General features: G+C 42.0%; 1 protein-coding gene across 1 annotated transcript; it reads left to right on the forward strand.

Annotated features, from left to right (window-relative positions):
- The first annotated feature begins 9,962 nt into the window (after nt 1-9,962).
- On the forward strand, nt 9,963-18,807 carry LOC143664666 (putative butyrophilin-like protein 10). The gene is given in 7 exon segments (XM_077138121.1): nt 9,963-10,265; nt 10,920-11,087; nt 11,289-11,642; nt 12,249-12,530; nt 13,117-13,299; nt 14,406-14,435; nt 18,008-18,807. Coding segments are annotated over 6 exon segments (1,641 nt in total). The 5' UTR covers nt 9,963-10,265; nt 10,920-10,978; the 3' UTR covers nt 18,691-18,807.
- Nucleotides 18,808-24,846: the final 6,039 nt, after the last annotated feature.

Genomic DNA, 24,846 nt, shown 5'->3' on the forward strand with positions numbered 1-24,846 from the left:
AAAGGTGCATCTTCTGGACATTCCTGGGGTGTAAGAGCAGGCTTTGCATGATGAATCCACTCTAACATCCCAATCTCTCTAAGCCTCTGGATCCCCTCATCTACATTATACCAGGGCAGTTCTGGCATTTCAACCTCAGGTAATGTTGGCCACCTTTTGATCCATGTTTCAACCAACCACCCAAACAAGCTGTTAACACCTTTTCTAACTGCTCTAGCTATAACATTGAATGCAGAATCTCTGCTTAGTGGGCCCATATCAATAAATTCAGCCTGATCCAGCCTTATATTCCTCCCACCATTATCCCACACTCTTAAAATCCATTGCCACACATATTCCCCTGATTTCTGTCTATATAAATTGGAAAACTCACACAGTTCTTTTGGAGTATAACGTACCTCCTCATGTGTGATACTTTGTACCTCACCTTTAGGGGCCTGTTGGGACTTTAGTCTAGTTATAGGTCTAGAAGAAATGAGGGGTGGTTGGGGTGGGTCATGAAAAGAATTAGAAATATCTTCCAAGCCATTTGCTTCAGGGCTTTCATTTGCAGTTTCATCTGGTGAAACAGGATTAATAACTCTAGGGCTAATCCCTTCAGGAGGAGGTTGGGTGGCCAATTCCTCAAGGCAGGCTGGAGGTGGGGCGGCTATGTCCTCAGGGCAGACTATTACAGGGTTATCTAAAGAAGGCTCAGCATGGTCTAGGGTTTCAACCTCACCCCCAACATCATTATCAATCCATATGTCACCATCCCATTTTTCAGGGTCCCACTCCTTTCCAATCAATGCCCTCACTTTAACGGCAGACACCATGCAAGACTGAGATTTCAGTTTGTGTTGTAAAGTTGCTACTCTAACAATAAGATTCTGAGTCTGATTTTCAGAGATCTCAAGTCTATGGCTACAGGAAATAAAATTTTCCTTCAGGATACTCATAGAAACCTCTACATCTTTCAGACGGCACTTAAGCTTTCCCTTTCACCCTTTAATGTAGACAGTGTATCTAACAACAACCAACCAACATCTCTATAACTCTTATTTCTACAAAACTCTGTAAAGGTGTCAAAAACATTATCCCCCAGAGTCTGGCTTCGTACAAGCGAAGCATTAGGAGAATCGAATGATGATATTTTGACTATCTCCTTTGCCAACTCAGTCCATGGACTGGGAGTGTCATTCTGATTACGGGAATCAGAGTCCTTAGTGTCTCTGAGCCCAGTCAGAGTAGAAAACCATTCATAAAAACCCATTTTTAAGATTCTGTTCCTTAAGAACCACTCCTGGTACCAAGATGTATTAGTTAGGGTTCTCTAGAGAAACAGAATCAACAGGGAACACTTGCAAATATAAAATTTATGAAAGTGTCTCACATGACCGTAGAAACGCAGAGTCCAAAATCCACAGGGCAGGCTGCGAAGCCGATGACTCCAATGGATGGCCTGGATGAACTCCACAGGAGAGGCTCACCAGCCAAAGCAGGAATGCAACCTGTCTCCTCTGAGTCCTCCTTAAAAGGCTTCCCATGATTGGATTTAGCATCACTAATTGCAGAAGACACTCCCCTTTGGCTGATTACAAATGGAATCAGCTGTGGATGTAGCTGACGTGATCATGACCTAATCCTATGAAATGTCCTCATTGCAACAGACAGGCCAGCGCTTGCCCAATCAGATGAACAGGTACCATAACTTGGCCAAGTTGACACCTGTCCCTAACCATGACAGGAAGAAATAGTCAACTATCAATAGTATAGTTGGATACTTCAATACGCCAATTTTAATTGTGGATAGAACAACAAGGCAGAAGATCAATAAAGAAATAGAATACTTGACCAAACTATAAACCAACTAGACCTAATATATGTCTATATAGCACTTCACCCAACAACATCACAATATATGTTTTTACCTAGTATGCTAGGCCACAAAACAAACACTCATAAATTTTAAAGGATAGATCATATGCTGGGCCACAAAACAAACATTCATAAATTTTAAAGGATAGAAATAATACATACAACATATATGCGCTAACTACAATGGGATGAAATTAGATATTAGTATAAGAAATTAAAGATTTAAAGAAATTAAAGATTTAAATACACATTACCATATGGCCAATTGGCCAAAGAAATCAAAAGGGAAATTTGAAAATACTTTCAGATGGATGAATGTAAGGACACAGTGTGACAAAACTTATGGGATGCAGCTAAAGCAGTGCTTAAATGAAAATTTATAGCTCTGAATATCTATATTAAAGAAATAGGTTTCAAATCAGTAAGCCCAACCATTCACCTGAAGACACTGGAAAAGAACAGCAAACAAACCCAAGGCCACCAAAAAGGAAGAAATAATAAAGATCAGAGTGGAAATTAATTAAGTAGAGTATTTAAAAATGAGAGAAACTAATTAAACCAAAAGCTGGTTCATTTAAAACATCAACAAAACTGGCAAACTTTTAGTTAAATTGACTAAGAAAAAGAGAGAAAATTCCAAACGCTAGAATCAGAAATTAAAGAGAAGCATTACTACCAACCTTACAGAAATTAAAGTCTTATACAGGAATACTATAAATAACTGTATTACAGTACATCAGACAATTTTGATAAAATGGACAAATTCCTTAAAAAGAATCAACCAGACTCAAGAAGAAATAGACTATTTGCATAGACCTGTAACAAATAAAGAGAGTGAATTGGTAATCAAAGCACTACCCACAAAGAAATGCCTGGGGCCAGAGGGCATCACTGCTGAATTGTATCACACATTTAAAGAAACAGTTTCAATTTTTCAGAAACTCTTCAAAACAAACTCTTCAAAAGAACAGGAGGGAATATTTCCCAACTAATTCTAGGAGGCTGATATTTCTCTGATACCAAACCAGACAAATACATCCCAAGTAAGGAAAACTACAGACTAATATCTCTCATGTATATGAATGCAAAAATCACCAAAAAAAAAAAATAAATAACATGGCAAATTGAATCCAGAAACATGTGAAAAGAGTTATACACTATGACCAAGTGGGATTAATCCCATGTATGGAAGCTTGGTTTCATATTAAAAAATCAATTATTATGAGGTAAAAGTCAATTAATTCAACCATACCAATTGAATAAAAAGCAAAGAATACATGACCATCTAATAGACACATAAAAAAGCATTTGACAAAATCCAACATACTTTCAAGAGGTGATGAAAATGTCCTAATTGACTGTGGTGATGGCTGCACATATCTCTGAATACAGGGGAAAATATTGATTTGTACACTTGAAAAGAGTAAATTGTGTGGTATGTGAATTATATCTTATTAAAGCTGTTATTTTTTAAAAAGGAGGAAGACAGATGCAGTATGTTTCTACCCCAGGATTTCTCTATCATCCTGGAGTCCCTGAGAAGGTTAAGGAATCTTACTTGTTTGTAGCTCTGAGACATGGTTTTGTGTCTGACATACCCAGCATAGAGCAGGTGCTTTTCTTGAACCATTATAGCCAAGCATGCCAAGCATTCATTAAAACTGAAGAAGAAACTTCAAAAAGGCATATTTATATTTTAATATTAATATTCTCCAATTTCAGACGTATTTCCATGCATTTATCCAAAAAATATGACTTGCTACACACCTTTAAATACATTGATGAAATGTAAGCTTCTGAGGTAAGTTACATGCTCTGGCATGGGCAGGCTCCAGGAATCGAGCCCTGGTCTCCAGCTCAGCAGGTGAGAATTCTGCCACTGAACCACCACTGTACCACCCTGGTAAGAGATATTTTCATTCATGCTATTCATCAGTCTATTCCAAGCAAAGTGGACAGTGACTGGCATGGAAAGTATTTAACAAAGCAAAGTTATTTTTGGAAGAATAATTATTATTTGATCCTGATTGGCCCAACCCCATTTATTTCGTTGATTTTTGTTCTCTTCTGTTCAAAACATTTATTCTATCCCTTCTCATCTTTTTTCTTCTCCCCTGAAGTCCTAAACCGTCCAACCTTCCTATCACCCTCCCCTGCTGTACTCTCCTCCCCAACTTGAAGGATCTGGTTTTCATATTTTCTTCCACTGAGTTTTGTGACTTCTGGGATTGTGAACCCATGTTTTCACACTTTATTGCACTCAGCCATATTTGCTTATTCAGCAAATAACTGCTTTAAAAGCATAAGACCAAAGCAACTCTGAAATTTCTAGGTAGGAGGGATTTCTTGAGAAACTAGATATAAGAGGATCTTACAACTACATTTACATAACACCTTACCTAATATTGAGAAAAATAAACTTTTCACATGGAAGAATGAGGGGTCTGGAGATAATATGAAGAGGTCATACTTACTGCAAGCTACTCATTGAGACCCAGACTAGGCACTCTGTATATAAAAGTGATAAAGTCTCAGGAATTTTATTTACGATTCAAGGGAGTTGAGCCAAATGATCAATGATTTGGAGGTATACCATTTTAAAGGCTTAATTTCAAAAGAATTCTGTGCAAACTGTCCCAGGGGAAACAGAAGTAGGAGATTTGTGCAGGGAGATAGGGAAGAGTGCGAAAAATGGGAGAGAAAGATTTGTCCTCCAAGTCTGTTTCCATGGACTTAGTCGGATTTGTAGGACAGAGGGTTTGCTGAGGAAATCCTAGTACAGCTGTTTCCAAAAGGGGCTTTCAGAGAACCTACACCAAGCATGCCTGCCTCAGGGCCCAAGGAGCAAGGCTGGGAGGAGGCACTGTCCACACTATGCCTCAGACAGCCCATGGCTCCAGCAGTCTGAAAAAGCCAGATGACACACTGTACCTATGTTCTCACAGATGGCACAAACCTGGGCCACGGGGTGCTATGGGGGACCCAGTGCAGGTGGACGAGGAGAACATACAGCACCTTGTACCAAACAGAAACTCTTTACCCATTCTGGCAACCCCAAGAGACTACACAGAGGCTGGAGAACCAACATATTACACTTCTGAAGAAAGTGCCAAAGGGCCATAAAAATTCCTGTTAAAGTTGATGAGATTTTAAACGTAATTCTATTGTGATATTTTCACATATCCTATAATTATCCAGAGTGTACCATCAGTGGTTCACAGTATCATCATATAGTTGTGCATTCATAACCACAATCAATTTCTGAACATTTTCATTACTCCAAAAAAATACATATAAGAATAAAAATAAAAATGAAAAAAAAACAGCGAAGACATCCCATACCCTGTATCTTCCCCTATTATTATTATTATTTTTGTCCTTATTTTTGTAGCCATCTGTCTATACACTGGATAAAGTGAGTGTCAGTCACAAGGTTTTCACAATCACACGGGCACACTGTGAAACTGTCTTCAAGAATCAAGGCTACTGGAATACTGTTCAACAGCTTCAGGCATCTCCTTCTAGCTATTCTAATTCACTAAAAACTAAAAATGGATATCCATATAAAGTATAAGAATGATCTCCAGAATGACTTCTCAACTCTATTTGAAATCTCTCAGCCACTCATACTTTATCTTGTTTCATTGTCTTCCCCTTTTTGGTGAAGTGACCTTTCTTAATCACACAATGCTAGGTCCAGGTTCCTCCCTGACAATCCTGTCCCAGGTGGCCAGAGACATTTACATCCCTGTGAGTCATGTCACGTGTAGGGGGGAGGCAGTGAGTTCACATACTGAGTTAGCTTAGAGAGAGAGGCCACATCTGAGCCACAAAAGAGGTTCTCTGGGAGTGACTGTTAGGGATCATTAAAAGTGAGCTTAGCTTCTCCTTGGCAGGAATAAGTTTCATAAGGGTAAGCCCCAAGGTTGAGGACTCCACCTATTAAATTGGTAGTTCCCAGTGCTTGCGAGAATATATAGAATTCTCCAGGTAGAAAAGGTTATTTCCACATTTTTACCCAATTCCTCAAGGAAACTTTGCAAATACTTTTTTATTCTCTGCCCAAATTACTCCAGGATGTATCAGGGCATCACATTAACCTGTAAAAAACAAGAAAACCTCACGCATAATTACAAGGTTCCATGTAATTAAAGTGTTCAAATAAATTGACCATGCAAGTTAAATTAGATAGTACTACCAAAAATATAAAATTTGCACCCCAAAAAATCTCTTCCTTTGGTCTCACACAGAATTTGAAGTTTAAAACACAATCACAAATATAAATAAGTTCCTGAATGAACTACTTCAAAGGTATGAATCTTGTACTGAGTCAATAATAGAGGAGCATTGTGGGGAAACTACTACCGCATAAAATGACCTATAATGAACAGGAAGACATCAACAGTGCCACAGCAATATCAGGGGAATAATTGTGGGGGGGGACAAGAGTTAGGGGGATTTGATTTGCTACTTGGTGACAGTGTGTTTATCTGTTATTTTTCTCTTTGGAACAATGAAATTGTCTAAAATTGGGAGTGTTGATGATTATACAACTAAGTGAGGATCCTGTAATACACAGATTTTTTATGTTGAACATTATCCATGATGCCTAATGAATGGAGGTGCCTGAAATATTCATTGACTGAGAAGCCAGAAGGCAAACTGCGGTGGATAGATATGTTGGAAAGTTGTGTGGCTACAGAAAGGAGCCAAGTCATGTGGCATGCAATAAAGTGAATGAACCTTGGGGACATTATGTTATGCAAAATAAGCCAGAAACAAAAGAGCAAATATCGGATGGTTGCTTTTAGAGAATACTGACAAGTAAATTAGGGCCTAGATTGTAAGCTCATACAGCAGTCACATTTAGTCCGCAGTTGTGTTATTTCTAGATTCTGAGATGCTGTGCTTTATGTGTATAACCTGGTACTTCCCTGGAACTTTGACTACCAGTGTGACACCTACAACTCAGAGTTGGAGTTCTGCAGCTCCGAAACTCAACATTGCTACATACAATAACTGTTAAAGAAACTGTAAAAGAGATCAGTCTTCAATTAGAGATAAGAACAAAGCTGATCTGGTTGGGGCTAAGGTAAATCAGAGTACAGGGCAAAGGAAGATATAGCCTGTATATTAGAGCTCCACCTGCTGTAAAAGACCAAAGGAAGCAAGGTTTCCTTTGGACAAAACTTAAATTTTCTGCAGCACACAGTCTGATTCAACCTGCCTGGATAGCTCATTTAAACAACCCAAAGACATGGAGCCCAGAATGGGAAAGAGGGCATGTAATTCCATATAGTTTAATGTAATACCCAGATACATCCCAGAGGATGGTGGGCAGATCATTTCAAAGTATTGGCAAAGTCCCTTGAAGGACTGGAGAAAAAATATGGAACTATTAAACTTTCCCACCTGGGAAACCCCTAATACTGTTTCAAACATTTGGGATTCTCAAGTTAATGGGACAAGCCCTTTGATCTTGAGGCTTGCTTTTATGAAACTCACTTCTGTAGCAGAGAAAATAAGCCTACTTGTAGTTATGACTAAGAGTTACTTCCAGAAAAAACTCTTGTTGCTCAGTTGTGGTCTCTCTCTTCTAAGCCCAACTCTGCAAGGAAAATCATCCCCCGCCCCCCCGCCCTGATGTAGGACATGACATCCAGGGGTGAAAGTCTCCCTAGCAATGTGGGATATGACTCCCCGGGATAAGCCTGACCCTAGTACCATGGGATTGACAATGCCTTCCTGACCAAAAGGAGGGAAAGAAATGTAACAAAGTAAGGTATCAGTGGTTAAGAGAGTTCAAATAGAGTCAAGAGGCTATTTTGGAGTCTACTTTTATGCACGCTGGAAATTGCTAATTACCTTGGTTTGCCAAACCCCAACCAACATCATTCCTGTTAGCCCTAAAGAACACCTAAGGCTTTATCTGAGACTCTATAAAAGTTTCATACACTAAGTTTACTTTCCAGAAACCTATAACCTCCAGATGGTTTCTAGGCCAGATAAGTCCTGAAGTTCAGAGGGGCCAGCCTCTCCAAGACCATCAACTGGTTATTTTCCCCTATTCTCTATTACAAACACCCCTTTTCAAGATGAAAAATGTAAAATGGGCATAGCCAATTATCCCTAATGATTGGGGGAAGGATCAAAGAAAAGGGAGGAGTTATAACAGAGAAGACAAGATTAAACGAATGAGTATAACTGCGGAATCATTATATTGATATTCCTTGTAGTCTCAAGTGTCCTAGAACAGCTAGAAGGAAAAACCTGAAATTGTGGAACTGTAACCCATACAAAACTTTGAAATCTATTCTAGAACTACTTGTTAAAATGTACATGGACATGTTTTGCTTTTTTGTATATGTTATATTTTACAATGTAACTGGTGTCCAGCTGACAATGGTGCCAGCTGAGCCCTATTCCAAGTTCGGGACTCTCAACACTAAAAGAATTTAGAGACGAGAGAGTCAGTAAGAATGAGTGCTAAGTTTATTAAAGAGAAAGAAAGAGTACATGTTAAAAAGATGACACAGGTGTGTTCAAGGTAGAAACAAGCACTGAGTGGGAGTGGGTTATCTTGTTTGATAGGGAGATTTTGTGATATCAGGTTTCCACAGTAACCTTTACAAACCTGAGTGATTTGTACTGTTTCAGGAAGAGATAACTATTGATGCCTGTGGCCAGCCCTTTAGGTATCCAAAATTTGTCTTTGGGCAGATGTTTAACAATTTTTACAACTCCAGGCTTTCTGTCATTAGCTGAGTTTGCTTTGTGCCCATGATTTTACAAGCTTTGATGGATTGGGGAGGTGTGAGGACTTTATGGGGAAATTTTTGTCCCATGAAATTTGCTGCTGAAGTTTACAGCTTTGCATTAATTCCCTCGAAGCTAGATAAGAAACAAGAGACTTGTAGTTGTCCATTAATTCTTTTAAGAGGTGGATAGGAAACGAGATTGGCAGTTGTCTGTCAACTCTTTCAGAGCTGTATAGGAAACCAGGGACTTTCAGTTGTCCTATTTTATTCTGCTTTAAAATAAAAAAAAGAACAAACAAACAATAATACAGTCAATATTAGCCTTTACCCTTTAGTTTGATTTATCTTGGTCCCAGCCAGATATGCTTCATTCATTTCCCTAATTGAAATCTGACCTCTTTTTCAGCTTTTGTAACTGTTGTTGTATAGAGCAATGCAGACTTTCTTAGCTCCTGAACTTTAGTTTTGAGTCTCAGATGTCACACAGATACCTAAAGTTCCGGGGTCAGGCCAAATTATACACAAAGAGCTCAGCATCTTATAATTTAGAAGTAACCTTTACAACTCAGGAATAAATGTGACTTTCTATGAGAGCTTACAATCTAGGAACCTTTACAACAAGCCTTCCCCTGAGAACCTATGGTCTCAAATTCAATTCTCAGAGTTCATACATTATAGTTAGTCCATATTAGTGAGGCATTATAATGTTTGTCATTTTGTTTCTGGCTCATTTCATTCAACATACTGTCCTCAAGTATCATTGACCTAGTTGCATGCCTCACAACTTCATACCTTCCTGAAGCCACTCTTTAATCCCACAATGCTCATCTTCAGGATCTTCCTTGTAGCTCTTTACCCTCCAAGCTCTTTTAGGAAAATGTCCACACTTTCGAGTTAACACTAGGGGAAAATGGGAAAGGGTATGTTTCAGTCAATCATCTTACTCATTTGTGGACAGTCAAGGTGACTGTCTTAAGCCTGGGTTGGAGTCAGGCTTCCCAGGAGCCCCTGGCCACAGGGGATAAGGAAGGGAGGTGGAAGGAGGTTGCCTCTACTTTCAAAATGAGTGTGAATTGCCAGACAAGTATCTTCTTAGAAAATGCTGAGTTTAGTCCAGTTTCAACAAGATCATGAAAAACATTCCCAAGGACTTGAGCCAAGCTCATGCAAGACTGAAGTTCTGTTGATAGCCGAGAAACTTTATCTGGATTTACCAGCTTCTGCCATTGGCCTGGATCCTAGCAGCCAAGATCAGTGTCTCCTTCTCGGGGCTCGTAGTGGTTACCCAGTGCTGGCCCTGACAGCCATCCCTCCCTCCATGGGCTTATCTTCTGCTGACAAGGTCTTTTCTCCTCGAACTTCAATATGTTCATATGCTGGACCACACCCCTTAGGAAACCCTTATTTTTTTCTGTTGCGACTGCCAAAAAGGCACAGTTGGTTATTTTGCAAAAAGTAATAGAAGGATTCTATAGAAACTGGGGGACTTGGCTGCTTCTAACAGATTTCCAAGCTCCCTGTCTTATTATTGCTGGCGGTCAATGAGGCTTATCAGGATTACGCTCCTCCTGGAGTTTATGGGGCATTAAGTCAATTCCCTCAATGTCAACCGAGTTTCCCTTGGAATCCTGCAGCTCAACTTCGGGCTGGGTAAGTAGTTTCTGTGTTAAAGGCACTCAACGATGGCTTTGTTTGTCCATTCTTACCTCTTCCTCAATGCCAGAGAATCCCCGGGGGCTTTCCTAAAAGGTAAGAACTGAATAGACTTATCTGAAAACAACATGAATATTTAAGAACATAATTTCTTATTAATTAACTTAACAGGTTGATTAATTTAAAATGTAATGAGTGAAAATTTACTGAGCATCTTGGAGTAAGTATCCTGGCCAATGAATTTGGGGGAGGGGCAATAGGTTTCTGTCATTTCAACTACAGAAGTTCATTATAATGCCCAGTAGTCAGCAGACAAGAAAACTGAAAGCTTTCAGGGAATCAGTAAATACGTTTCATTTCTGATTTGCTTAATCAGAGCTTGAGTTTTCTGCACTAGCTTTCCCGTGTTGCACTCCAGTATGTGAACGGAGATGCATTAAAAACCCTTATATGAGTACGTAAGAAGATGAAGCCTGTCCACATTCAAGGATGTATTTGTGGAACTCTGTCATAGGGTTCTGGTGACGTATTGCAAGAGGAAAGTCATACATGTAACACAAGAGTAGATGAGGATTACTGTCTGTTTCTGGGATAAATACCTTGCTGAGACTGAGTGAAAGAGATGGTTAAAGGTGGTCTTTCTTTTCCAAGGTGATTTTCCCTTTGCTTCTATTAGTCTTCTGGGGTGATCTTCCCTCCCCCAAACTCGGATGCCCTGGACTGTGATGGCAAAGACACATTTTCAAGATAACTTTCTGCCTTGCTGCTTCGTCATCCTTATCGTCCTGCAGCCACTACCCAGCATCATATGTGCAAATGGTAGGAGAACATTCCCTTTTCACCTTTAGGAGGAGCTCCAATAGAATAAGAGAAAAACCCAAAGAAAAATTAAGATGATGCCTTCTATTTCAGCTTAGCGTTCCCGGAATCCTTAAATTCTTAGAGATGAATGTGGGGCAGGGTGGGAGAAGGCTTCTCACAGATGCACTAATATGGTTCTTTTGAATCTGCCTGTTAAAGGAAAAGCCGATTTTTACGTCATTGGACCTAAAGAACCCCTTCTGGTCGTAATGGGGAACTATACAGAGTTACCATGTCACCTGAATCCCATTATCAGCGTCGAGGACATGGAGCTGAGATGGTACAGGGACCGCCCCTCTCCTGCCGTGTATGTGTATGAGAAGGGGAAAGATGCGCATAAAGAGCAGATGGAAGAGTATCAGGGGAGAATAGCTTTTGTGGGCGAGGATGTTGCCAAGGGCAAAGCTGCAGTGAGGATATACAATGTCACAAGTTTTGATAATGGAACATATCACTGCCGTTTCAAAGATGGCAAAGTTTCTTCGAAAGCCACACTGTGGTTGAAGGTAGCAGGTAAGGGAGTTGTTTGTTTGTTTGTTTGTTTGGACATCTTGTTGCCATGTGATCAAACAACAAGTTTTGCTTACAAACTTTTCAGTCTCAATGATAATCATGTTTATGGCCAAAATTCCAATAAAGCATTAGCCTTTTCACAAGGCACACTTCCAAGAGGCTTTGTATATTGACAGTTTGCTGGAATACAGAGTCCTTAATGCACAGATATGTTTTCTAATTTTCCTTCCTTTCATTACACCGTTACACTAGAGAGAGAGAGAGAGAGAGAGAGAGAGAGAGGAAGGAACAGTGAGAATGTTTGTAGGATTTGGAGAGAAGTTCCTTGGCAATTCCAGAGATTAAGCTTTGAAGTCAGAAAACCTGGGTTCAAATCCTATTTCCCACATTTGCTAACTTTGTGATTTGTAAAGCTTATTTAAACTTCCCAGTATTTTTTGTTTGTTTGTTTTGATACATTCTGTTTTATCTGTAAAATGGGAGCTATATATTGGGGGTATAAATATTTAACAGGGTAGTGTATGAAAATTATCTAGTACATATCAGGACATTTTTTAATGTAGCAGCAGTAGATGGAAAGATTCAAGCCAATGCCTGTTTCTTCAGGACTGGGAGAAACACCCAGAATCAGAATGAGGGGTCACAGCGACAGCACTGTCCAGGCAGAGTGCTCCTCAGCTGGCTGGTACCCTGAGCCCCAGGTGGAATGGACAGACTTCAAGGGAAATACGATACCTTCTGAGACCAATGTCATAGCATCAGCTACCAGTGGGCTCTTTGCTGTGGCATCCAACATGACTGTCAGTGACAAAACTGTGGAGGGCCTCTGTTGCTCTGTTTCCAACCCCCTCCTCCCTGAGAGGAAGGTGGCTAAGATTTACCTACCAGGTTAGTATTCTATTTAGTTTTGTTTTCAAAAAAAAAAAAAAAAAAACTGAGCATAGGAAATCATAGCCCTTGTGGTAAGGGCAGCTGGGGGAGAGGTACAAGTCCCCTAGCAAGAGGGAAAGCAGATTTCAAGTCCTTGTCTACACCCTTCCCCCACAGACCTGGCTTGCGGGGTTCTAGGGAGGATGCAGAGTTCGGGTGCTTATGTTTGAGGTGTTTCCGAGTTGAAAGTCTTGGGAAAGCCCCAAGGAAAACAAGAAAAGTTTTCCCCAATATTAATTTTTATTTTAATTTTTAAATCATTTCAAACTAACAGAAAATTTGTAAGAATAATACAGAGAACCCTGTCCATCCTTCATCCAGATTCCCAAATTTTTATCATTTTACCCCATTTGTTTCTTCATTTCTCTTTCTCTCTTTCCTACTATCTACAGTGTGTCTCTCTATACAGATAATACATGTTTTGTTCTGACCCATTTCAGAGTAGTTTGTAAATATCAATCCTTTGGTACATGTTTCCTAAGAAAAGAGAAGTTCCTTCACTCCAATATTCTTTACTCATGTGACTCTCTGGAATCTCCTTTAGAATCCTTCTCCAGGAGGTCACCATCCACGGTGTGGAGAATAGTCCTACCTCTAATCCTCGTTGTACTTGGACTTGTAATAGCTGGAGCCATCTGTGTCTTCTGGAAACGTCAACAGGAAAAAAGTAGACGACTGCTGGAAGAAGAGAGAGGGCACAGGAGCACCTGGGACCAGGCATCTCATGGTGGGCAGGGAAAGCCAATAAGAGCTCTGCTATGACCACAGGCAGGACAGGGGAGGACCACTGCTCAGACACTGTGCCCATCAGACCAGAGACCCTGTGCTAGGGCAGTCATGTTGTGTTCTTAAATAGAGTAACAGTTGAAGGATGTGTGAAAGTCTGCATTCTAGGAAATGCCAAATAATATAGCCAGTGAATATCTTGTATGTCTGAGAATTTCCTTGGTTATTCTTCACTACAGCATGTAATGTAGGCTTGGAGTCAAACAGATCTTGGGATAAACCCTGACTATGGAACATGCTGGTCAAGGTGTCTGCCTTGAACCCCAACTCTGGCACATGTTGAGAAGTCTGGGCCTAAACCCCAACTCTAATATGTGCTGGCTGAGTGTCCAGCTTGAACCCCAACTCTGGTTTGTGCTGGCTAAGTTTGTCTAGGCTTGAACCCCTACTCTGACAGATGCTGACTTAGGGGTCTACCTTGAACCCCAACTCTAACACATGAAGACTTAGGGGTCTGGATGTGAATGCTGACTTTGATGAATACTGGCCAAGGAATCTGAGACACACTCCAAAAGGTTAAGCCTCAGCTTACTCCTCTATCAGTGTAGCTGATTCTCATCGCCATCCTGAAAGTGGTTGTGAGGATGAGATACAACAATGTGCCCAGATCCCTGCACGGGCAGAAGATTTGTTGTGGCAGTGGGGGTGGATGTTAGTATCATTACTGATTCTTTAATTCACTCATCAGTCAATTCATTTTCCCACAGGTCATTTCAGAAGTTGGGAACTTGTAGACAGATTTCAGACCTCTATTTTGGAAATCAAGACTGTCCCTTGGCTTGTTATAAAGACTGTATTATACTTAGAATGGCTTATGGGAAGATTTGGACCAATGGACTATTCTATATAAACATGTTTTCTTAGGAATAAAAGTACCTCCATTTTTTTTTACTGAGCTTTAAAGAACACACATTTATTCTTTTTTACAGTGCAACTACAAGTAGAGCTCAGTAAGGTTTTTTTTGACCTAGCTTTCCAGGATATGATCTTTTGCCCTATTTTGATAAGCTGACCCCCATAATATTGCATCTCTCCATTTCATTGCAGGTTGGAGGACGCCTAGCCCAATTTATAAAGGTGAGCAACATCCTTGGAAGCTTGGAGTCTCTCTGTAATAGGCTACCCCAAGAGCTATCCCTGTCCTGGGTCCCAGAAGGTGCAGGGGATCGCACGAATCACAAGGAAGCAAATTCAGGCTTTGGTTTTAGCTCTCATTGCAATGCCTATTCCTGTGTGTGCACATGTGTGGTTTCCGTATCTCCTTTTATTTCCAGACTGCAAAAATGCTGTGCTATATGCTGGTGAGTGGTAGCCACATCCTTGTGAAAGTTGGGTTTTAGCTGCCTTAAGAGACCGTCTCTTCTTTTCCTTTTAATTTTCTGAGACTCTAGAAAAGACAGGCTTGGAGAACCCATGACAGTGATAGTTCTACATGTGGGAGAGACTGACAAAGTCATCTCTTCTAAGACAGGGGGCTCAAGAGAAGCTATTTCTATGGAGAACAGGGAAATTAAGAACTTTCAGTCTGGCTGTGGAGAGGGTGAGCCAAGGATCCAGAAAGGCCTACCTGGCAGAGAATGAGAAGGGCATGTGGGCAGATGAAGGAAAGGTCAGAAGGACCCAATTGGACATAGCCAATTGTTGAAGAGCCAAGGAGGAGGTGGTGAGAACTCATTCATTTATTCATGCATTCATTTAAAATAGTTATTGAGGGCTTCATATTTCAGGAACTGTGTTTATATTAGTAAAAAAAATGGCTTCATCCTGTCCTCATGGAGCATATACCCTATGTTTCTCATGGAGCATAAACCAGTGAAAATTTGTCATTAAAACTGAAATACATTGAAATAAATGCTATAAGAATGTAGTGAGTATAATGATGAAGTTTAACAGGAGAGCATTTGCTTTGCTCATCAGGAAGGACTCAGCTGTGAGATTGTGACATTTAAGATGAGAGTTGAATGACAAGAGATCCCAGCCATGGAGGGGATGGAGCCCTCCCCAGCGATAGGAGGAGCAGACACCAAAGGTAGTGATGAAGAAGCAGAAAGGGAGGCTGTCTAGGGGAGGAAGACAGGCAAGTAAAGGAGAAGCACCACAGAAAGCTGGAAAGTTTAGCAGAGACCAGATGATGCTGAGCTCCCAAGGCCACAGCAAGACACTTGCATTTTATTTGAAATGCAAGTGGAAAATGAAGAAGGGCTTTTAAGTAGGGGAGAGTCATTATTGGATGAAGAGAAGTGAACACATATGAATTGTGTCTTGGAGCTACATGTAAAGTAGAGAAGGGGCAAGAGCAAGGGAGAAACCAAAGATGGACATTTGTGTATATGAGTAACTGGAAGGGAAAACCTCGGGGTGAATTGAGACAGATTTAAGCAAGAGAACTGAAAATTTGTTTTGGGCCTCTTCTGATCAAGATGTTTTGAGACTTCCAAATGGAGATGTAGAATAAATGATTGCCAGTAGAACTTTGGACTAAAGATACAAATTCGGGGTCAATTGTATATATCTGATATCTAAGGTTATGAAAATGAATAAGATTTCTAGAAAAGGAAAGGTACAGAACAAAGAAGAAATGTCATGAAAAAAAACCCATATTTAAAGGTCTTGTAGAGCAGGATGTACTAGCATATGAGAGAGAAAAAATGGACAGAGAAATCGGTAGAAATATGAGATAATTTACTGCTGAAATCAGGAGATAAAATGTATTGAGAGAGTGGACAATTGTGTTAGCTGAAAAGTGGAGTAAAATGAGGTCAGAAAAATGACTGGCAAGAGAAGTGAAGGGGAGATGAAAAAGTAGAGACTACTGAGTAGGAAGTTTCCAAATTAATGACTATTAAACAGCTAAAAATTTAAGAGTGGAGATCAAGGAAAGTTTTTTTTTCCTTTAATTTAAGATAAGAGATAATAGATCATGTTTGTTGCCTGCAAGGAATGATCCAGAATAAAGAGGCATTAAGAACGAGAAATAAAGGAAGCGAGTAAAGGAGAACAATGTTTCAAAGACATGCATATAGGGAGGGGCTTGACTGATGCAGAAGAAAAGATAGACTGAAAATGTGGTTGAGATGAGGCAAGACATTCGAGGTGCGTGGAGAGGACGTGCAGTAGAAATCAAGCATAGAGGAAGGTGAGTTTAGTTTTGTGATATTGTAGGATCCACTAGGCTCTTTTGTTGGACTGGTGGACACTCGTCCAGCTTTAGGGCCTTGATGAGCATGCTTGCTAGAGAGAGGTCATGATGATTCAGGACCAAAGAATCTGTGCGGGACAAGAAGAGAAGGAAGATTAAGAAAGCAGAAAGATGAGCAGTAAGATCAGTGAATTAAAAACATGGTAGCTGGTAAAGAAGAAATCCGGTAACTGAGAGACAAAGGTATTAAATGGTTCATCCTCCATGGAGATTGAGAGAAGGAAAGAGGCCAACCTTGAAGTCAGGTCATATTCAAAATAAGGAAGTAGAAGTGAAGGAACTTGATCCACATACTCCAAGCATCAATGCAGAAAGGATTTGGGAAAGTGAAAGGGAAAGGAATGGTCAAGAAGTAGTAATGACAGTTGATGAGAATATTGAGGGAAAGCAAACAAGTGCCCTATGCCAGAAAGCTAAAGAAAGCAGGGTTTTACCTCATAAAGGATACAGACATCCTGAGAGAAATCTAGGTTTTTGATAGTAGTAGAGAACTAAGCATCAGTCCTATCAAGCCATTTGGGAATGAGCGTTCAGGAACAATGAATGACTGGAGGCATCTGGTGACTAAAACAAACAACAAGCTGAGACATGTAGGGCTTTAAAACTGAGACTCTTTCCAAAACAGAGGGACATTTTAGGCATTGATAGGGCAGCTTCTGGAATAGCTGGGCACTCAGCTGGGCCATCAAACACCTGCCTCCCTCCCACTTACAGGCACTTATGCCCAGGCATTGTGTAAGACTGAGGACTGGTCATAAAAGCTCCCAGAGTTCCATCCAGTGTATAAGGTTCTGAAGAGAGGTGGGGAGAAAAGAAGGCTTGGATCCCCCATGGGACAGCAAGTCAGAGATCTTCACTGTGATCATAGGGTTGGCCCGTGAGGACCATTTGGGCAGGGGAGAAAATGTGTATCTTATAGATGTCTGTTTGGGGGAATGTTTCTGTGGCTGTCAAAATCTCTCCTTGTGTTTTCCAGATGTGGCTGGCCCGTTTTTTATTCCATAGCTGTAGAACGGCATCTGCTTCGGTGAACACACTATAGCCACCAGTGCCTTCCCTTTGTGCTCTGCCTCTTTCAATTGCTCTCGCTCTCTCTCACCCCCCACCCCCCACAGACCAAAAAACAACAACACTTCAACACCAGGACAAACCTGCAAAAAACAAAGATAGTCAAAATATTGGGAGATGAGCCAGATCATACATAAAAGGCACTAAGAAGCTGCCCCTGATTCCTAGCCTTGTGTTATCTTGCCGCTGTTTTAGGACAAGTTTAGACAAGCTCCTTGCACAGAAAACGGAGACAGTTAAGGGACTCCCAGAGACAGCAGTGGCTCCATCTCTATCAGAGAAAGGGAGAGAGATCTGGGAGACAAACCCTGAGATTCAAATTCTTACAGAACCACAGTGAGACCCTGAATCCCCAAAGCTTGCCCCTCTCCTCTTTCTACAGTGAGCCCATCTCTGGATCCAGACACTGCTAATTCCAAACTCCTCCTGTCTGAGGACCGGAAAAGCGTGAGCCGGCTGTTCTTTGGACAGGATTTGCCTGACACCCTTGAGAGATTTGACCAGGACCCCTGCGTTCTAGGCTGGGAGCAATTCATCTCTGGGAGGTTTTACTGGGAAGTAGAGGTAGGAAACAGGCAGGCCTGGAATCTAGGTGTTTGTCTCAAAAATTTAGATCGGAAGGGAAGAATTCCCAAGTCACCAAAGCATGGTGTCTGGGCTGTAGAGTTTTACAAGAAGAAATATTGGGCTCTCACCTATCCTAGGAAACTCCTGCATCCTTCTGAGCCCCTGTGGCTGGTGCGTATTTTGCTGGACTGTGATGCCAGAAATATCACCTTTTATAATATGACTGATGGATCCCACATCTACTCATTCTCTGGAATCTCCTTCTCAAGCCCTTTGCAGCCATTCTTCTGTCTCTGGACTCATGACTACCATCCTCTGACTATCTGTTGAGTGTGTAGAAAAATATAGGAAATGACCAGCCCCCTGAATGGCTCTGAACTTTCCATGGGGCTCTCAGGGACTCCCATTGTGGAAAGGGCAGCATCACTGTCACGGGACAGGGACCTTCTTCAGGCAAGGATCATGCTCTTCTCACCCTCCTCCAGCCTACCTCTCTGAGAGAAACATCCAGTCTCCTAAATCTCAACTTGATCATGTATTAGTGTCCAACTTTTGGCAAGTTATCCACCTGTCTTATCTTCAATTTTATCCCCTATGAAATGATGAAAATAAAGTACACCATTGGATTATTTTGTGAAATGAATTTGGAGTATATGTAAAACATTCAGCCTAGTGTTGAACTTGCAGTGGGAGCTCAATCAATGCCAGCCTTTCTTCTCACAACCTCCCAAATATTTGACCCCCCTCAACTCCCTCTTCTTCTCTCCTCCAACTAGGACAGGTTGGTGCCAGGCCTTGTTGGGCCAAGCCAAAGATGTCAGGGCTCTGAGCCTTTGTCTGTGTCCAATAAAGACAGAAAACACACTGGTATTTTGACAGAGAAGATGCTAAGAATCGAAGAATTCAAAAAGCACAAAGTAGAACACTAAAATACTGTGGCGGTAGCCCCTGTCAGAAGCGGCTTCCACCCTAGTAGCTGGGGAACAAAGGGGAAAGGTTGGAATTATTAAGACTTAGTAGCTTGGAGTAGGGGGGCTAAGGAGGGGCACTACCCAGAGAGCAGTAGTGTCTCTGGACTGGTTCTGTGAGTGCTGGAGGGAGCTGCTGTGAGGCTGCGGTGGCCCTGAAGGGAGAGGATCTGGAATTTCTCCTCCAGCCTACATTCTCCCTCTTTTAGTCCATTGCCAGCTTTAGTGAGGGGTGACTGATGAAGCAGACTTGATTAGCAGAGTCTCAACCCACACCACTAAGCAGAGCATAGAGGGCAGGTCTGTCCGTTTCCTAAGGTGGCCATCACACATCCAGTAGGAGTTCAATAAATGCTCAATTAATGACCACAAACTAGGTGGCTAAAAACAACTAATATTTATTTTCTGGCTTCTGGAGGACAAAAGTCCAACATCAAAAGTATCAGCAAGGTTGGTTCCTCCCGCAGGCTCTGAGAGGAAACCGATTCCATGGCTTTCCCCTTGTTTCGGGTGGTTTTCAACCACCCTTGGGTTCTTCGGCTTATAGATGCATCACTCCAATCTCTACCTCTCTCATCACGTGATCTTCTTCTCCCTGGGTCTCCCTGTGATTCCTCCCTTTCTGTCCCTCGTAAGGTCACCTGTCATTGCATTTAGGGCCCACCCTAATCCAGAATGACCTCATCTTGAGATCCTTGACTTAATTACATCTGCAAAGACCATTTCTTGCAAATAACGTCAAATTCACAAGAACCAGGGGCTAGGGCTCTTTTTCTTAAAATGCAATTTTATTGAGATATATTATATATTCACATACCATATAATCATGCCAATTATGCAATCAGCGGTTCACAGTATCATCATAGAGTTGTACATTCGTCATCACAATTGATTTTTGAATATTTTCATTACTCAAAAAATATAAAAATAAGAATAAAAATAAAAAATGAATGCTCAAGCCATCCCATACCTCCTCTACCCCCTTATTATTTGTTTATCATTTGTCTTCTTTTTTCTTACTCATCTATTCATGCAGTGGGTAAAGGGAGTGTCAGTCATAAGGTTTTTCACAATCACATGGTCATACCTTAAAAGTTCTAAAGTTATTTAATCATCTTCAAGAATCAGGGCTATTGGATTACAGTACAACAGTTTCAGGTATTTCCCTCTAACTATACCAATATGCCAAAAACTGAAAAGGTATATCAATATAGTACATAGGAATAACCTACAGAAAGACCTCTCTACTCTATTTGAAAGCTCTCAGCCACTGAAACTTGATTTTCTTCCCTTCTCTCCCCCTTTTGGTCAAAAGGGCTTTCTCAATCCCACGAATCCAGGGCCATGCTCATCCCAAGAGTCATGTCCCATGTTGTCAGGGATTTACACCCCTGGGAGTCATGTCCCATGTAGAGGAGGAGGGCAGTGAGTTCATCTGCGGAGTTGACTTAGAGAGGCCACATCTGTTTTTTGGTTAGGCCCCCTTTGAAGGGACCCAGTTTATCCCAGTCCCCCATGGTTGGAGTTCAGAGACACTGGCTGAACTGTTGGCAGATCCTTCTGCATAGTCGTGTGCCCTGCAGCCTCAGAGTGGGAAGAACATGTGAAACGAAATAAACCATAAATATTTTGGAGACAGATGCACCTCATACAAATGAAGATTTTTTTTTTAATGGGTGCTCTGAATACCTAGTATCCCAGGAGTTCATTGTAGGGAGTGCTAACATGGCACTAAGTGGGAAGGGAATGCCAAAGCAGGGATGTGACCCTGGAGTTGGGTTTGAAGATAGGCTGGGATTTATAAATCCAGGCATATGAAGTAACCCGTGTGGGTCCTACAAGCTAACAAGTTTGGGCTGGGACTTGACACCATGTTGCACTGTTCTAGGTGATGGGGATATGGGGGGGTCAGTTCCTGCCCCCCACCCCCTCTGCATCCCACAGTTCACATTCCAGCTTCGAGCGTGCAGTGAAGGGCTTCAATGGCTCAGCCAAGCTGGAGTCGCCACGCTCTTCTTCCATCCTCCTGACAAGGGGGAAATTTGGGCTGACAGAAAAGATTGTCAGGACCTGACTGAAGAGGTGGGCATGGGGATAGCAAATGCCAGCACATCCAGCTCTGTGTTCCCCAGCTGATGGGCAGCCTGGACTGAGGGGATCCTGAGTGCAACCCTCTTCTCCATATTCCCCCTCCTTCTTGCTGTCTCTCTGGCTGTGGTTCCTTGCAATGGGTCACGGTCCCTGCAGGTGCCGGCTGTTGATAAAGATGAACAACAGCAGTGGGTGAGCCTGGGCACTTCCTTGAATTTAGCAATGACTGAGGCCTACAACGCCCTTGGCTCTGTGCTGTGTGGCACATGGGGCAAAAAGAGGAATAAAACTCAGTCCTGTGTCCAGAAGCAATTTATCTTCCTAGGCAGACAGGCAGGTCCTCTAACTTCGGCAGTGTACATTGTCAGGATGGAGAAAACATGAGCAACCTTGGAGCTTCCACTTCACACATGGGCAAAGAGGAAAAATTGGAAGAAGAATTGTTGCTAGTGTGGATGGGGCAGAGAGGAAAGAGGGGCTGCAGATTGCTGCAGGGCTCAAACCAGGGTCTGGTAGCCAGGCTGAAGCTATCAGAGCCCAGATGGCTGGTGGTTCTCTTCTGCAGCTCTGTGGGTTTCATGAACACAGGCAACCAGACAACATTCTGGGTACAACTGTGAGACTCTTCACCTCCAGACCCCAGCCCTACTCCTTGCCTCAGTTTGTCACTGACTTGGTGGCTTTTGTTGTTAGTGTGGCTCATCATCACTAAACTAATGTCAGCAAAGAGGAGAGACTGTCATGAAGATGCTGGTGGCCCCAAGGAAAGAAGGAGAAAGAAGGCTGATGGCCAACAGAAGCCCACGGGAGTTATCCAACCCAGGGAGATGCAGCAAGGCCCAGGCTAAGTGGCAGCCCAACGGCTCTGGATGGTGAACTCGCTATGTCCAGGCACAGTTTCGAGCCTTCCATATAGTGGCTTGTTCTGGTATTAGGTATGGATGTCCTTATTTTATATTTGGAGAAATGCAAGCTTGGAGAAGGTAAGTGATAATGAATGGCTATCGCAGAAGTCACAGACACACCTGGGGCCCTCTCCCAGCCCTCGCCTATGGACCTCCTGTCTCCTTTCCTACTGCTTGCAGATGTTTTAATAGTTGCCATTCCACAGCCCAGGGGAGATGTTAGGTCTAATGGAGCCACCTGACCAAACCTTAAACCCAAAACCAGAACAAGCTGTTTCAGCTGCTTATCAAAGTGGGAACTCTCAGTGGCAAGGGCCCCCTCTCCCTGGGTTGTATAACTCCCCCACCTTTAGGTAAGACAGATTTGTCTCTCCTCTCCCAGGAGGAAGTAGAGTCTACAGAACTGCCATCCACTGACCCTGACCTGAGCAATTGACCTCCCCAGGACACCAGTCATGATGAGATCTCTTCCCCTACTCTTTTAGACCCTTTGTACTGTGTCAGTAATAAAACAGTTATTTGATGACAGTTTCTGTTGTGCTGGAGCCCGTATTCCTACGACGCTCCATATAACAACTTGTGCCGCTGTGGCCTAGCTGGGATTCCAATTAAGGCGACTTGGAGCCAGAGGCTGTGGCCAGACCCTCCTTGCTCCACCACCTCCAAAGCTAGAAGGCCTTGTCTGCTGCTCCATGCAAGACCACAGGGTACCTGAATGCACAGAAGAGCTAGAAGCATTTAGGTGATTTGGGGGTTCTTCAGATACTGCATGATAAAGTCAGTTCTGAGGGTAACTCTGCATGTGTCCTTTGAATACATATATTTAAATCTGTTTGGGTCTTTTTCTCTGAGTGTGAGGTAGGTAAGTGTGTTAGCTGGTGGACACACTACACATACCCAAATATGGCGAGTGTTAAACATGCCCCTTTGGGATCACATGCTTCTGTGAATCCTTAAGTATGTACTTTTGGGGGAAGGAGGATATTTTGGTTTGCTAAAGCTACTGAAATGCAATTGACCAGTAATGGATTGGCTTTACAATGGGAATTTATTAGTCTACAAGTTTTCAGTTCTGAGGCCATGAAAAATGTCCTAATTAAGGTATCAATAGGACAGTGTTTTCTCTGAAGACTGGCTACGGTGATCCTCAGCTCTGGTCACATGGAAGGCAGATGGGCAGCCTCTGCTGGTCCTCCTCTCCCAGCTTTCATTGCTTCCAGCTTCTGGCTTCTGTGGCTTCCTCTCTGAGCTTCTGCATGTTTCTCTCTTTTAGCTTCTGTCTCTCTGAACTTCTCTGTGTGTGATCTTGTTTCTCCACATCTCTGGGTTTTCTGAGTGTCCTTTATCCTCTCATAAAGAACTCCAGTAAGGGGATTAAGGCCCACCCGGGGGCACTCCTCAACTGAACAGCCCTAATCAAAGGGTCCCACCCGTAGCAGGCCTACACCCACAGGGACGGATTAAAAGAACATGTTCTTTTCTGGGGTGCCTAACAGCTTCAAACTATCACACAGGGTTTGCACACGTTTGTAGTTGATTTTCTCTTGCTTTGTTCAGATAGCTATTTAAATGTACTTCTATGAAGTATATTCTTTGGGTACTACAGATACACTGCATTTGTCTCAGATAATCAGTGAGCAATAATCTACTCCTTCCCCTTGCCTCTGTAAGAAGCTCTCCTCTTTTTATCCTTCCCTGAGATCCCTCCCACAGCTAGGAAAAAGAGGTATGTTCTTAAATGAGGGTGCTGGAAAAATACGAGGCAGTCTAACATGAAGAAGAATATTCCTGCCCATAATGCCCAAAGCCTCTGTTGGAAAACAGCATAAAACCATATAGCTTGAAGGTTCTCTGTGCTGCAGCTGACTTATTCAGTTGTGAGTATTTGCATGCCTGTACTATGCGTTGGTTTGTCTTCCAGAATCTGTCCACAGTGGTAGCTGGTTTATTGACACACCCTTTACTGGCTGCCTCAACAGTGTGTTTTATTTGGTTTTGGTCAAGAAACAAAGTGTGGTGAACAAAGACAGGTATAGAAATAAACTGCTGCAGTCTGAGAAGCATAAAGAGGCAGAACTAGAGTCTGGAATGTGGAGGGAAAAGAAGCAGTTAGGTATGTAAAGCAAGGCTTGGTCCCTTGATGCATCATTTAAACAGGGCACCATGCAACTCTGATCCAAGATATACTAGGACATGTTCTACAAAAAAATAATATAAGCTCCAAGGTCAAACAAATTACTTGTTAATACTGCCCCCAACCCCCTTCAGAAGCACACAGCAGAACTCAGCAAATTAAAGGCTCTGAGAAGTCCTGCAGTAAAGAAACCTGTTAACCTCTCTTAACCTCTCTTAGACCTAGAGTTTTCGAAATATATTTGACCACAGGATCCTTACTTCATGTAATGCTTAATTAACATCTGATAAATAAAATTTAATAGACCCAACCAGAGGCACCTCTGCTAAGCCTCACATCAGCAAAATCAAAATCTCAGTAACTTTCTATAGCCTGCAAATGCCTGGCTCACCAAGAAAACAGAATTTCAATCAGCCAGTGAGTTATCGCCAACTCCCTGGTCTTGTGTCACTTAACTTTCTCAGCGCTGAGCAACTGTCTTGCACTAACCACATCAGGAAATGTAGTCTGCATTAAGCAATGAAAATTTCTTACCAATGTAATCCTTTTTTTCTGT

Source organism: Tamandua tetradactyla, chromosome 20 (assembly GCF_023851605.1).
Source record: "Tamandua tetradactyla isolate mTamTet1 chromosome 20, mTamTet1.pri, whole genome shotgun sequence".
NCBI lineage: Eukaryota > Metazoa > Chordata > Mammalia > Pilosa > Myrmecophagidae > Tamandua > Tamandua tetradactyla.